Below are 15,159 nucleotides of genomic sequence, written 5' to 3'. Positions count from 1 at the left end.
CAAACAGAATATATAGCACAATGATTTTAAGCACTGTATAAACCTTTCTGAAAAGTAATTTTTTTTTTGTGTTTAAAAATCTAGGCTGCATGTTACATCTTTCTGCTTTAATGCACAGAGGTCAAGCCATTTAAGGTCATGGCATTTCAATCAGGATCAACTCTCAGTGTATTATGGGGAATAAAGTAGCCCAGCTAAAACTGAGCTAATCCTGGTGTATTCACCCACCATTGGTTCAAATTTGATGGTGATATGAGTAAGACCACATTAAGTATTAAAATATTCCAGTGAAATATTGAAGAGTTCTAGCTTTCTTTCTTTGGGAACCGTAAAAATGTAAAAGTGAAATTAATTGTATGGATAATTTTAAAGCAGCTCCACAGGATGGGATCCTTTCATAAAATAAAAAGTAAAGTTTACCAGAAATAAATTGGAAGCAAATAATTTTTCTTTTGTTTGTTTGTTTATATTTGGGCTTTGATGCCTCGTGATAATCACCAGCTGGAGCTCAGTTTGTTTTCATTTTCATTCATATCTACTTCAAAACACATAACTAAACATGACGCTAATTAATTACGGGAAGTGAAAGTAACTGGATCAAGTGAAGTTCACGAAGCTGCTGCTACGGTACCCGGGGAGGAACAAACCTTATCTTCAAACAAAAGCGCGAAACGCTTTCACCTCTCCAGTCAGTCCGTGTGGATCGCGGCGAAGCGCAGCCTCACCACGGAGAACGGTGCTGAGGAAGAGTGTGAGAGAGAGGGAGGGTGTGCATGTGTGTGCGAGAGAGAGAGAGAGAGAGGGATTGAGAAAGCCAAAACCAGAGCCAGAGAGACGAGAAAGATAAGACAGACGGAACGATAGACTTGTAAAAAGTACTACTGTCCCCTTTTCTTCTTCTTTTTCTTTCTAAATTTCCATCAGACAAAACCCCAAACCGGCTGCTTGGATGATCCAGAACCTATCGATCTTTCAGTACTACACCTGGATTCACTGACCAGCCGCACAACAGGCATGTCCCGAAGGAAGCAGAGCAACCCCAGGCAGATCAAACGTAAGTTTTTCCCCCCTTTTTTATTCCCAAATGTTGTTTATGCGCTAAAGCGCGTCTCCAGGCTTATTAGAGTTCGCAGAATAGTGTAATGATAGTGACCACACTGACGCTGAATCAGCAGCACTCAACTATCGCCACTCATGTGTTGCCTGTCACGGTCCACGCTCCAGTCTCTCTCCGCTGCTATTCTCTGTTTTTTACAAGAATTGATTTTCAATCCAGTTCCCGCAGAGCTACTGGCTGACAAGTTTCACTGCTTTTGCCAAGTTGTAGAAAATTAAGTTATTTGTTGTTCGTGTGACGTGACTAATTTAGAGTTTGCATCCACAATTGTAAATTGTATAGTGCAGCACTTTGCGTGTGCAGACGAAAGCTTCAATCATCAGATATTTGTAGGCCATTAAGAAAACAGTATCTGTTTTAGGGAGTTGGTCTGAAAGGCCGATGTGATTGAATTGTATAGTGTTATTTGTAAATTATTGACACACACGTGCCACACACACACTCACACTCTTTATTTTGTTTTGTTTTATTTTTCACTGACACACTTGCAATGATGTCTTCATTTATTGGTGCACTTTTCCCAAACTTCCCAGTATGATCTACATGATGCTAATATTCAAAAGTAATGTTCACAATTGTGGTATTGCAGTTAGAGAGCGCAGGTGGCAGCTTATGGAATATGTTAATTTGAATTTCACTTCACTCACATTAATGTAATGAAAGTGTTGACCTCATTTCTCAACAGCATATTTTTCAAATATTTGCACCAAAAATCAGGTTGAAAATTTAATCTGAATTTTAGTGGAATATTATTTGTATTAAATGCATGAAAAACTATCCAAGCACACATCATTGTGTACTGAAATTCAAAGTGTGTCATTCTCAAAGTGTAAAACTTAAGTCCTGAATTTTTTTTAAACAAAGGTTTTAAACAGCTTCTCATAATTTCAAATAATTTTAAGATTTGAAATATCTTAGGGTTTAGACACCAACTCCCACACATGCATAAGCACATGGACATGCAGACTTGACATCTCAAATACAGCTTACATCTGAGTGGGTGTACAGTGTGTGTGTTCATTTTGTCTACTTTATGCTGTTACTGCTAGCTGCTCTTGTCAAAGCAGACTGAGATTACTTTAGGGTCAAAGCATCAAATATGAATCCACCCCAAGTAATTTGTATTCTATTTTATGATATCTATCTGTGACAGTAATATAGAGTAGTTTGACATCATTCAAGAGTTTGTGTGTTTTACTGTGCCTGGCCATGAGTGACTGCATCCATGTGTGGATGAGTCTTTACATGTTTGTATCATATGCATGAATTCTTATTGGGGAAGTGGAGGCTAACTTGTATTTGTTTCGTGAGACACAAAAGATTTGTGTGTCATTGTGTTTAATTTACAAATAGATGTTATTATTTTACCCCATAATTATAAATGGGTTACACACTTAAAAAATTCAGTTCATCTTGTTTGGAAAACAATTAATTTTTATTTCTCAGACATTTGGGATTTAATAATGATGAGTGCTTGGATTCACATTTCATCACAGTCAAAATTCTTAAAAAACATGACTGACAGCAGACATTTTTTCACAAGGCTGTATCTAGTTTTATTTATTATAGTTGATGGTATTGGTGATTATAGCTTTAATAACTGCTATATTTATATTGTTTTGCACTTGACTTTTTGAATGGTAAGAATAGTTCAGTAACGCAGAGTTGTGAAATCTCTCATTGGAAATATTTTTACACAAATATTACGTTGTTTGTAAGATCTCAGAGTTCATATTTGTGTTTTTGATGGCTTCTACCCCAAACTCTCAAGTATCTTTTATCTAAAGAAAGAGGCATTGTATGACGTGATAGACCCACTCTTTATTGGACCAATCCCGATCGTAGCATCCAAATGTTTTCAAGCAAATGAAATCTAATGTTTGTGTTACACTTTCATCATGGTGACCTGGCCTTCTGTAAATTAGTAAGTCATGTGTGAGATCTTGTTAATACGAAGCCGGTGTGCAGCCACATAATCAAGCCCTAGTTAAAAACAGAAAGGTCACAAGGAGCCTAGATCCTCTTTCCTACCCCAGGAACTCTGGGAAAAAGGCCGAGAAGGCACTACACAGAAAGTCGGCACACACAGTCATTCTAAAGGACAAAAAGGTTGTTGGGCGCAGTCCCCCCCTTCTCCTGCATACATTGGACCGTTATCTAAAATTGTGATTTATGCAGTATTTTAATATTTTGCTTATTCTTTCCCCTTGGGTGCTCTCTAAGCGGTGATAAAAAGGCAATGCTGAAAGAGCACCATTAATTTGCTCCGATGACTGGGGAGATATGGCCAGATAATGGGAAAGATAAGCAGAGAAGATATACCATCAGAAACCCGATTATTACCATTAAAATTCCAGCCCAGCAATCTGCAGCTGGCTGATAATTCCTTCTCCGTTTCCACCACTTTGGATGATAAGGCAAAAAATAGTCACTCAGAGCTCCTTGATTAGGCTGCCTGGATATCCCGATAATACAGTGATAAATTATGTATTTCCCCTCTTGTTTTCTCTTTTCTTTTTTCTCTTTTTTTTTGCTATGAAATGTTACATCTGATTTTTATATAAATATATTTTTCCAGCCTTTTCTGTATCCCCCTCCCCTTGTTGCTCTTCCAAGCAAAGAACCCCCTCCACACACACTTTTATTGTAATAAGAGTTTGATAAAAAGAGGAGATAGTGGTGGAGGTGTTTTGTGTGGGAGCACATATCAATGTTATCAGCTCATCTCGCAGGGCCAGCTGCTAGCTGCTGTTGTTTTTAGCCTTATCACCCCGTGCCAATATGCCAATAAATTGCTCAGATTGTTAGCCGTTCCAAGACGGGTCAGTAGAATTTGACAGAGATGATGAAAATATCGCTGATGCTCTGCGGATTGCGATTAGCTGCTGTAATATGATGTGTGAATTCCACCAAGCTTCCTCTATCCTCTCTTCTTCATCGCTCCTTTCCTCCCTGCCCCCTCCAATCCCCCAACCCCCCTCCCCGTTGCCATTCCCCGGGTGATGGTGGTGTCCATACCTCTATTGGTACTAAGAAGAGAACATTTTGATGCTTAATAGGAAGACAAGATATGAACAGGCTGAATTGAAACCAGGCCCCTGAGAGTAATTTTTCTGTAAAATTGCCCCCCAAAGTTTTACGGCGTAAAGGGGAATCTGGATGATGTAGGGAGCGTGCCTGCGCCAATGTTTATGGGAACATATTGAAGCAGCCCTCTGAGGCCATGGGCAGACATCTCATGTCAAATGTGCTTATTAAACTGACTTAGTGCTCTCTTCTTTACTGTTGTTCTTTGCTATATGGACCGCCTGAGAATTTTAGTTGCTTCCTCTGGCTGTTTAACTTAACATTGTCCAACCAGAATCCACCTCCATACTGTTTTGATTGTACTTCTTGTTTACTGTAAGTTTGTAAAAGAAGTGCATAGAGCTCAGCATGACGTCATACTGTCAAAATGCCTTTTATACTATAGTGGTCATATCTATAAATGTGTGATTATTCTCTATATTCACTCATGATATCATGGAGTTATTAGTTGAAATAGTGAATACACATGCTTTGGTGTAAATTGCGAGGAATGAGGATTATGACAGTTGTGTGGTTATCAGTGCTTCCTTTTATAATTGCCATCAAGTAACCTTAAATCTAATGTAATGTAGGCTAGCTGCAACCCTTGAACTATTATACAAGTTTTCATGTTTCCCTAATTTTCACAGCAGTTTGCAACTGAACCGAAGTCAAACAAGGTTTTCTGCTAGAGTTAAAAGCTCACCATTTATCATAGCAACAATTTCCTCCATCTCTGCCTGCTGTTAATCTGTCCTGCTCTTTAGCATAAGGCCACTTTGTGTAACGTTAGCATTCTGTTTATCATATCAGGTGACGTTTATATCTATGAGGGGCATTTTTTCGGAGACAGATTACAGTAGTAAAGGATAAGGGGAGTGTTTACTGATTCGACTGCCAACATTTTGTATCTGAATTTGTGAGTGTGTTTGCTTGTGTATACATTGGTGCATGTAAAGTATGTGCAATGAGCATGTGGCTTTCAGTAGACCTGCTAGCTTAACACGTTTTCTTTTTTCTGTCAGGGACAGACTCCTCATCCATGTTTTCTACAGTTTAGCTCAGCTTTGCCTCTTTTGTATAAGGAAAGTACGCTGAAGCTGTGGAAGACATATACGCTGTGTTTCACCCTTGGCCCAAAAACGCTGGCAACTCCAGCAGTCAGATGTTTTGGGGGTGTAAAATCAAAAAATGTTTGCATGCCAGCCTCCCTGTATATTTAAGGGTTTCTCTTTCATTGGGTGACAATCACGGCATGTCTCTTGTGTTTCTCTTGTTGATTTCTGTCAGAAGAAGAATGGTTGTTGAATGCCAACTTTCCCTCAAACATCTGTTCCTTGCCAATAACAGCTTGTGCCGTTGCCTCGTCTTAGCTGAAGGATCCTCAATTGCCTCCTCACTTTTGACACAAAGCAACAATGCAGATGAATGTCATCTTCTTGTACTGTTTTTTCTATTGTGTCGAAAGTACAGTGATTTTTCTATAGAGAAAACATTTAATGATTCTGATTTTACCGTCCATATCTCAGATTCCCTAGCTATAGGGAGAGGAATGTATTGCAGCTGTTGTTTCCTTTGTCTACGACAGTACTGTATGATGTGGGGTGGGGTTGGCAGGCGATGGCCTGACGGTGCCCAATTCTACCCTCTGTGTCGCTGTGTCTGCAGTGGCTGGGCAGAAGTGTGAGATGTGGGCTGGGTTGCAGAAAGGTGGAGGTCACTTCCTCACGCAGTTTCCTCTTTATCTTCCTCTTTCCTGAATTCCAGTGCTATTTTTCCAATAACTGGTCCAAGTTGTCACCATTGTGTTTTCATTTCAGGCAGTGTAACTGTCACCAGGGTACACAAAACGTTAAATTTAGAAATATTTGAAGATCAAACCAAAAGTTACAAATGCTTTTGGTGCTCTTTTGTGTCTGTTGTTGTAATTCATTGAACATTTCCGCCCCTGACGTATTCCTTTCTGTTTATTTAGATTTTATATCAATGATGCTGTTGAGCCCCCAGGTAACAATTGACTTTCAGCCTGCTTTAAGTTAATAGCCTTGTCTCTTGCTTGTAGGGATCAATATTGGTATTAATTAATCACCATTATCAAGAGCAGGATCTAGTTCCATTTGTTGTTACATCAGCAAAATATCAATAAAGAAAGTGGACTCCCTGATCGTCATGGCAACTTCATCTCTTAGGTCAAAGAGAGTTTATCTTATCTTGCTGCTGAGAGTGGCAAACTGCTTAGGAATCTAGTTTAGACTGAAAGATTATTGATTTAAGCCTTTTTTTTTTACCCCCACCTTGTTGTTTCAGGAGAGAGGGGAGGGGGCAGCATTCTAATCACAACAAAGATGTAAGATTTAAATATTGATGTCCAAAGGCCATTACAGCAAAGAAAGCCCCTGGTCTCGCTGTTGTTCAAGTACGTCCTTTTAAGACCCAGACTAAGCTTTGATTTGATTATCAGAGGTGTCACCGTGGAGTATGTCTGTATAGCTGACAGTGTGGGACTGCAGGGGAGATCAGTTTCCTGCAGCCACTGCCACAGAATGTTAACAGATCACACTCTACATCCTGGAATATCTACAGCTGCTATGCCTGCAGTGTATCTCAGCACTCACTGTTTATTGTTGCTTTATCGTGATTTTGAGATAAAACTGCATTCAAATTGAGATAAGGATTAGTTGAGGATTGATTTAGATTGAAATTGAATTAATTTTTTTTTTCATCTGTAAGGCCCTGTTAAACAAAAACAAAAACTTACTGGTTCTATGTGTGAAGACACAGGAGTCTTTTTCCTCTCTGAAGACAAAACTGAATATAACTCCGGATATTTTTCAGCCAAAACTAGCTGGAGATAGAATAACATTGGCTTTTACTTTCTGTGGAAACAAGGTGACTTTGAATTGATTAGTAATCTACTACTATTCAGCACTCTTTCAAGATTATTCTCTCATTTGTCTGTAACAAAGATGATCAGGTATTTAGTGACAAAACATTTGGAAACAAGTAAGAAAAGCAAAGGCCCTTTACTTTGAATTTTACTGAAAACCAGAGAAGTTTTCTGTGGACTGTTCTTCAAATATTAAAGAGTACAAGCACCAAATGTGCACAGCCCGTTCTTTATTACGATGCGTTATAGTTTTATTACTGATGTGTCGTGTTTAGTTAGCATTTTGTCTTTTGAAAAACACACTTCTGACGTTCTGATTACATGCTGAGCTTTTTAAAATCAGAATCTACAAACTAGTGGTCAAGCTTAGACCAAAACACAGACAGTAACAGAGTGAATGTATTTAGTACGAAGTGTCAGATGAGAAGTCAATGGAGCAGGCACCCCATATACAGAGGCTGCAGTCCACAACACATCAGTTGTAGGTTTAAGTCCCCGCCTCGACCCTTTAATGCATGTCTACCCCAATCGATTCTCCTCACATTTCCTATCCCTCTTCGGCTCTTCTATCAAATGAAGACAAAAAAAACCTTGAATAAATCTTTTAAAAATACATTGTATTTAGCAGCCTTCCAAGAGTCATAGATGTGCTTATCCTCTGGTTATATTAAAATTTAATACATTTTTATTTATTTATTTTTACCTCAGAGGCCATGCATTCTTTTTACCTGCCGTTCTTTGCGCGTTGTGCGATAAAAGAAAACCTGAATTAACAGTTTGACAAACGATTGGTAAGCTTCTATGTAGACTGCTCTCATAGTAAGTTGGGACTGGTATGAGTTATTTGGGTGGTGGAAGGCCTGGATGCCTCATCTTGCTGCAGTATGCTCCTCGGGGTTGGAGCAGAGAGCAGGGGCACTGCCTGCTTTTCTTTTTTTCTTCCTCTTTTTGCCTCCGGGACACAATTGCCTCATTTAACATTCTCTATTTGGCCCCTGCCAAGAGGGGAAATAGCCAGGGTGAGTAAGAGAGGCCGCCACACATCATGAATTCTTCTTTCATTTAACTTGCACAGTCCTTTTCACCTTGGTGATGCACATGGATCAGGAATGAAGATATTGCTCAATTAGGGGGATTTCTGAGGTTTCTCCTGAGGTATTGCGGTTATTTTTGCACCATGCAGAGGTTTTGATGTATCATGGATATGGATATTGGGTTCATCACATTTGTGTGATGCTTTGACATTTCCATTGCCCAGAAGAGAAACAGCTCTGTGTCTGCAGAAGCATCTTGCTGCTGCAATATTCAAGAAAGAGTCTTTCAGTCTTAAATTGCAGGGGTATAAATAACTTTTATGTCGGTCTTAAGATTCTTTTTGTCTTTTTCAATTTAATTAGCCACAGTTGATCAAAACATTTGCATGGAATGTGTCAAAATTAATATCAAGGTTCTGACTGAATCTTGGATGAGAAAGGAAAAGGTTTCCTGGGAAATGTGACTCATTTTTTTTCGGCAGCAAGCATTGTCACAAAATGTTGTCAACAATGTACACTGATATTATTGGCAAGGTCTTGACTTTGACTTCAACCAAAAACATTTTTCCAGTAATTTGAAAACAAATGGAGTGGTGATTTTTTAGAGGAGATTATATTAAAAAAAGGGATAGTTTGGTAAGCACAGTATCCAGAGCAGAATACTAGCTGGCACACAAAAAAGTGACACCCTAAGAGCTGTTAAGTGTAAATCTCTGGTTTGGCAGGAATTACTGGGGATGTGTTTGTGGGGGGCAGCACGATGCAGAACTTTGCATTGGAATGAAATGCAGCCGGCTCTATAGTTAAGAGATAGGTGGCAACAGAGGATTAACTAACAAGCTTTTCAGTTCAATTTGTACATCAGCATTTTCCGCCAGACGAACGGCACAAAACACATAGCATCTTAAGGCTTCACTGGAAAATCACTAATGACAAAGCTTTGTAAATAGATAAACAATTTATGTCAAATATGCTGAAAATATAAAACAAACTTCAAAACATGTTAATACTTTAAAGAGGCTGTGTTTTGATTTGCACCATTGCAAAGCTGGTAAAGCTGTTGACAGCACAGCTTACACATCATGTGATCAGTGGCCGTATCTGCCTGCATGTGATTAGCAGGGAGCACTACAGAAATAGCCATAATGGAGCCGTATTGCATTTAGAACACTTTGACAATCATCAATTATATTTACAGTAAATTATGCAAATCAGATTAGAGCGTGTGCGATATTGAACAGTGACGAAAGGAGTGACGTGTTGCAAGGAAAACATCTCGTGCTCCTTGTTATTTCAAAGCAGGCTTTGTAAAGTGACAGAGTTAACATCCATAGAGAAAATAGCTGATATTATTTCACATTCAGCCAATATTCCTTTTCTGTGCATTTCAGAGAATGCTTATCTAGTAATTACTAAAAATTGTTGACAGCTAGAAGTGCTGTGGCCAAAAATGCCTTTTTGTCTTATGGTATCAGATTGGATTTTTATCTTAGTTTCACACACACGCATTCCTGAAAACCAAAGATAACAGGCTCAAACTCTTTATTTGCCATCCCGAGTATAGAATTAAGAACCTTGTTTCGAAAAAACTACTGTCATTACATTTCTGTGGAGAGAAACTGACAATATTTTCCACCTCTGGTTCAGTCTAGGATGTGCCTGCAATTCCCTGAGACATACATTTGACCATGATCAAGTTTTTCTGAGCTTCAGAAACAGGATAACAACTGGGTCAGATGATAAGCTTGGGCAAAACTGGGGAAAAAAAGCCACCTCTGATAGACGAGGGAGAAAATCTGATTGATTGATGTCTGCTGGCTTTGCCACCATCACAAGCCAGTTGACAGTTAGTTTGGATCAGATGATTTCACTCTTAAGATTGGGGTTGAGGGGAGGCTAGGCAAATATGAAGGACACAAAGGTCAATGGCTTCTCTCTCCTCTCTGTATCTATCTCTCCCTCGCAATAGCTTGCTTTGACAAACTGTAATATGTTGCTAAGCTTTGTGGCAGCAGGACACATGGTCATAGTTTGTACAGTAATATCCTATTGCAGTAATCTCACAAGGAAAGATTGGAAGTGCTGGAGGAATCTGGTACTAGTAGGGACCCATTGACATCATCAGCTGCTGTGGACTGGCAGATGTCTCCTGACTTATTTGAACTGAATTTTCCCATGGGATTGAAAAGTTAAACAACAGCCTCGTCTTGAAGTGAATCTGTTATTGTAAGCAGGATCTGATAAGACAGCGCTATACGATGAGTTTTTTTTAGCAAAGAGGCCAAAAATGGAATCTCCAGTGAATGTCTCTCTGTGGTTACGGGAAAAGATGAACATGGAACAGTGACAAAGGATGATTGGATGCATATTGTAAATAAACACCCAAGTCTCTCAGGATTCCCCCTCAGACACTCGATGAAGACGTTCCATGCAACATTTCCCCCGCTCTGGCTGCTTTCATTGTGTATCACTTAGATGTAGTGACAAGGGTTGCTCGGGGGTTGACCTCTTGTGGCAAAAATTACAGCAACACGTGGTTTAGGTTTAACTTAAACAAACTCTTGGAAGACCTTTTTGTGGTCATAACAATCCATAATATTGCCATCTTGGTCATTTTCTTCTTTTAACTAATGTTATGGAACTAAAATTTAATAAGACATGCCTTTGGTGCCAGGAGTGATGTCTGGGATATTGAATAGAAGGCTGTGGTTCCTCAGAGGTTCCATCTCTAATAGACATAACAGACATGTCCATAGCTTTGTATGGAGCTGCTTTCAAGATCAAGGTCTCACTTGTAATGAAGTGGCTATGCAAATGCAAGTCAAATTCTACTATTGTGAATCACTTTTTTTAATCAAGTTTTACTTGAAAGAAATAGAGCCTCCATTCAGAGTCACTAACCAAACAATGAAAAGGATAATCTGAAGACAATTCAAATCCAAATGGAACCGGACATCATTTAGGGGGAGAGACAACAACTCTTTGTTTGTTTGAAGTGGATGATATGACATCCTTCTTGTCAAAGACTCAGGGCGAATAAAAGGGATTTGTAATTACCATAATTATCTCTTATATGTTTTCACCTAATGATGTCCATTAAATGCCTGAGGCTTTATTTAGAGACTGCCTCACTGTAGGTTGGCACAGACTCATAATACAGCATGTAACATTACACAGTGCACAAGTAATGAACTTCTTTCATCAAAGATGTTTATCGCACAGTGCTTCTGGGGGAAAAGCCAATATACTTCAGCTTTTTGTTACAGTTGGATTATAACAATTCTCATAGTCCCACTTATCTTTCAAATTTTCTCTAACTGTGATATCAACCCAATTGGCTTCATGTCTAAACAGGATGGCTCTCTAATCTGGACCACTGTTCGTTTCATGTAAAACATCTCATTTTGTGGCTTAGGCTAGTGGCTGTCTTATCATTACATAATTCACTGCCCTCCTCCTGATTTTCTCTGTGTCCATTTATTTAAATTCCCCCATGTTTATATATTTCCTGTCTGCTTTCTTTTCAAATGATTGCCTTTCAGAAGTTCAAAGACTCATCTTGCAGACTTTTGTAACTTTTTAGATACTAATTCACTCTGGAGAGACAAGCTATTTTGTTGATGAGCAGAAGAAGAAGAGTTGGCACATGTCCATCTCTATCTGGAGGCTGAATCCAGAGGTTGAACTAACCCCGATTAAAAGCACAGATATAGCACTCTAACAGTTCACACCTCAGCAAGTCAGTTTGACAGATCATGCCTGAATACATGTGTGCCGTTCTGCTCTTATACTAAGGCCCTCAGTCCTGCATGTGGCTCTGCTCCTGTGGTTGCCTTGGTCTTTGTCCACCACCTATCAGCATATCAGCACTGTCTCTGAAGCCCAGTTGTATAATGCACCATTTATGGCTTTGTGAAGGGAGATGGCGGTCGGGCGGCGGAATAGCTCTAGGCCTTCCCCTCAGTGAGTGGATTAACAGCGGCCTGCTTTAGTGCACACTACCGTGGTGTGAAATCGGCCCCGCTTCGGCGCCGGCGATGAAGCTCCCTCTCTCTCTTTTCTCCCCCTCTCTTTTTCTCCCCCTCTCTTTTTCCTCACCTTCATGCAAAGCCTCTCCCAGCCATCTGTGAAATGTGGAAACTCTGTGTCTAAGTTGAGTTCAGATCCCATCCCCTCCGTCAAGCTGAGGCCAGGAAGCAAATGGGCAGGCAGTCGGCAAAGGGGGTTTTCAGGGGAGGAGGAGGGAAGGAGAGAGAGGAGGAGGAGGAGGAGGAGGGTGGTGGTGGTGGTGGTGGCGCTGGTGGTGGTGAGGGGGATCAGCTCACTGATGTCGTGCCGCGTGTGCAGGAACCCTGCCTGTTCTCCGCGGGCGAGTTGGAGGAGGGTCCAGGCCTGGGTGCCGGCCGAGAGATCTCTGGTTCCTGCTTGCAGGTCCAAATCCCCCTCTGTGTGTGTCTGTGTGGAGGCGAGGCAGTGGCACAGCTCCCCTGAGCCCCTGCCCAGTCCTTTGAAGATAAGATGGTGATACAGAGTCCCTTTCGGTACGTCGCTAACCGAGGGTCTTTGTGTGACACACATGCCTCTCTCTTTTTGAGCCTGCAGCTAAAACACCTATGGTCTTCACTAAAACGAATCAGCTGTATGGCCTCAGGTCAAATTAGATTATGAATGGGTGGCAAAATCCTAGATTGTATGTTTAGGATATTTGATTTTTTCTCACCATTTCATGCTGATAACGTAGAGTTCTGCTGTGGTTGATATTTCTATTTGATTTTCCACCAGTGAGAAGAATCACTTCCATAAATTCACCTACTACACTGGCTGCTGACTTAATTTTTACAGTTTTCCATGGCAACGAGTTGTCATCTTAACTTCACTGATTTCTCTGCTATCTGCCCTGGAGTGCTTTTCATCATGACAGTTTTTTAAACACGTTTCTCCTCTGCATTTATAACCATATTTTGTGGCACTCGTGGGCCAATTCTCCCACTTCTGGCTCTCCACAGCAGCTTTTTACAAGAGCGACCATCATAATCAGGCCTTTGAATTATAAACTCAATATTCCCTTTTTCCCCTCTATCCTGTGGCTTTTGGGTTCAGATATCTGTGCATAATGTCTTGTGATTGCATGGCATTATGGTGGTTTGGAAAGCCGAGTTGAGGTCTAGCCACATATCATCTTTCCATAGACAATGCGGATCTTTGTGTCTCTCTCTCAGGGATGGGGCGTTGATTGCTTTTTGATACCCCTCCAATGTGGATGAGGTCCTGCATACATCAGCTAATTAGAATGTACTTATGGTGTATGTGTGTGTTTGTGTGACAGACCCCACACTTCTCAACAGACTCAGCCCAAGTGCTCTAACCACACCCGTTAAAGGCTTTATCAAATTCCTAAGAAGACACGCTGTACAGTGCAGGGTGGGTGGGTGGGATAATGTGTGTGAGTGTGTGGGGGGGAATTGATGACAGGGAAAATCAAACAAAGAAAAGAAAAGAGAATTTGTAATGACAAGAGTTAAAGCAGTATTTGGGTTAGAATTTCACCAACCCACTTTTTGTGCAACACATATGGGGGAATTTTTTATTCCAGATGCTGGGTTCAAACTGAAAACACAACTTTGTTAAAGAAAAAGCATCTCACATCTGTTCTTGACCTCAATCAGTACAATCTAACATGGAGGCAGCAGCGGATAAAACTACACCTCACCACACCTCATGATGGCCACTTAGAAGCTCCTAATGGATAACAGGCACAGCAGTTAGGAGGGAAGTTTCAACAGTAAATTAGGCAGCACAAATGAATGAGTGGTATCATCCCAAACACCTTGATGATATGACCGTGGTGAAGCAACAAAGAGGAATCTTCTGGAAGTTTTGCTTTTGCCTCACTAGCTTTTGGATTTTTAGGCACTTTAGCCAGAACTTATTAGTCTATTCTCAGTGCCTCTGCCTCTCACACACACACATACGCACACACAAACAAAAACTCATGTTCAGCCCATGCTATCATCTGTGGAAAGTGCTGGGCTGTCTCTATATTTCATAAAGCCATCCTATTACACCCCCATGGCTTGTGGGAAAAAGTACACCATCGTCTGGTCCCCAAACAGCAGAGAATAAAGTGTAGGATGAGGCACTGCAACAGGAATCTAACTGCTGTTTCCTCAGGTAATCTTGACTTGGATCTTAATTCCAATAAAGTGTTTTTTTACACAGCATAAGCCAGATCCAAGCAAGAACACTCCACTCTGTATTTCTGCAGCCATACTTTATTGAATATCATTTCAGATAAGAGTAGTAATCCCTTGGGTTGGAGTGATGTATATTGACCAGCTCAATGATAGTAGTGCAGCGCATTTCTTTGATCTCAAGGTGGTAAGTTACTATTTGTGTCACCAACTCAATCAAATGGCACAACATATTAAGAACTATATCTATTGTCATTTTCAAACTTATAAAGATTTTGTTGGAAGATTTTAAATGTTATAGCTTATGTCATATCACAACATATGTATATAAAAAAAATGTAGAGAGAGAAAATACAAGTGTTTTAAAATCAGTGTAGAATCTTTTTCTTATCATCTACAAAATATTTAAATTCTTAAAATATTTTTTTTCCTATATGAGAAAAGCCCTGTTGCGTATTTCTTGCGGTTGAGCTCAAACAGTGAGCCAGGTCACTATGGTCAATACGACACTGTTACAGTCTCCCCTCTCAGAGTGACTGGGTTCCTTCCATCAGGAGAGAGCAGTCCTCTTTGCTCTCACATGGTTCATTTCATCGTGGTTTGTTTTATCTTGACTGACCAGGCCCATGGCCTCTGAGCTCTGATAGTCCTATACGACTGCAAGACTGCATCCCCAAGGCATTGTTGGGACACAATCCAAACTTGCCTTGGTTGATTTTTTCTAAGCATTGTACGTATGTTTTTGTATTTGCATGTGTGTATTTACTGACATCTACATGTGAATTAAATGTAAGATTAATAATTTTGTATGAATTATTAACTATATGCTAATTTAAATTTGAAGCATTCTAAAAAACATGTACA

General features: G+C 40.1%; 1 protein-coding gene across 1 annotated transcript in view; it reads left to right on the top strand.

The window, feature by feature from the left end:
- Nucleotides 1–624: 624 nt before the first annotated feature.
- Nucleotides 625–15,159, top strand: part of zfpm2a (zinc finger protein, FOG family member 2a) — a 122,734-nt gene continuing 108,199 nt past the window's right edge. The window contains exons 1-2 of the mRNA XM_034698378.1: nucleotides 625–751; nucleotides 925–1,054. Coding sequence (XP_034554269.1) covers nucleotides 1,015–1,054 — 40 coding nt within the window. The 5' untranslated portion in view covers nucleotides 625–751; nucleotides 925–1,014. The remainder of the gene's footprint in view (nucleotides 752–924; nucleotides 1,055–15,159) is intronic.

Source organism: Notolabrus celidotus, chromosome 12 (assembly GCF_009762535.1).
Source record: "Notolabrus celidotus isolate fNotCel1 chromosome 12, fNotCel1.pri, whole genome shotgun sequence".
NCBI classification, from domain to species: Eukaryota; Metazoa; Chordata; class Actinopteri; order Labriformes; family Labridae; genus Notolabrus; species Notolabrus celidotus.
The sequence above is the reverse complement of the archived record's forward strand: the minus strand, read 5'-3'. Positions and strand labels throughout refer to the sequence as shown.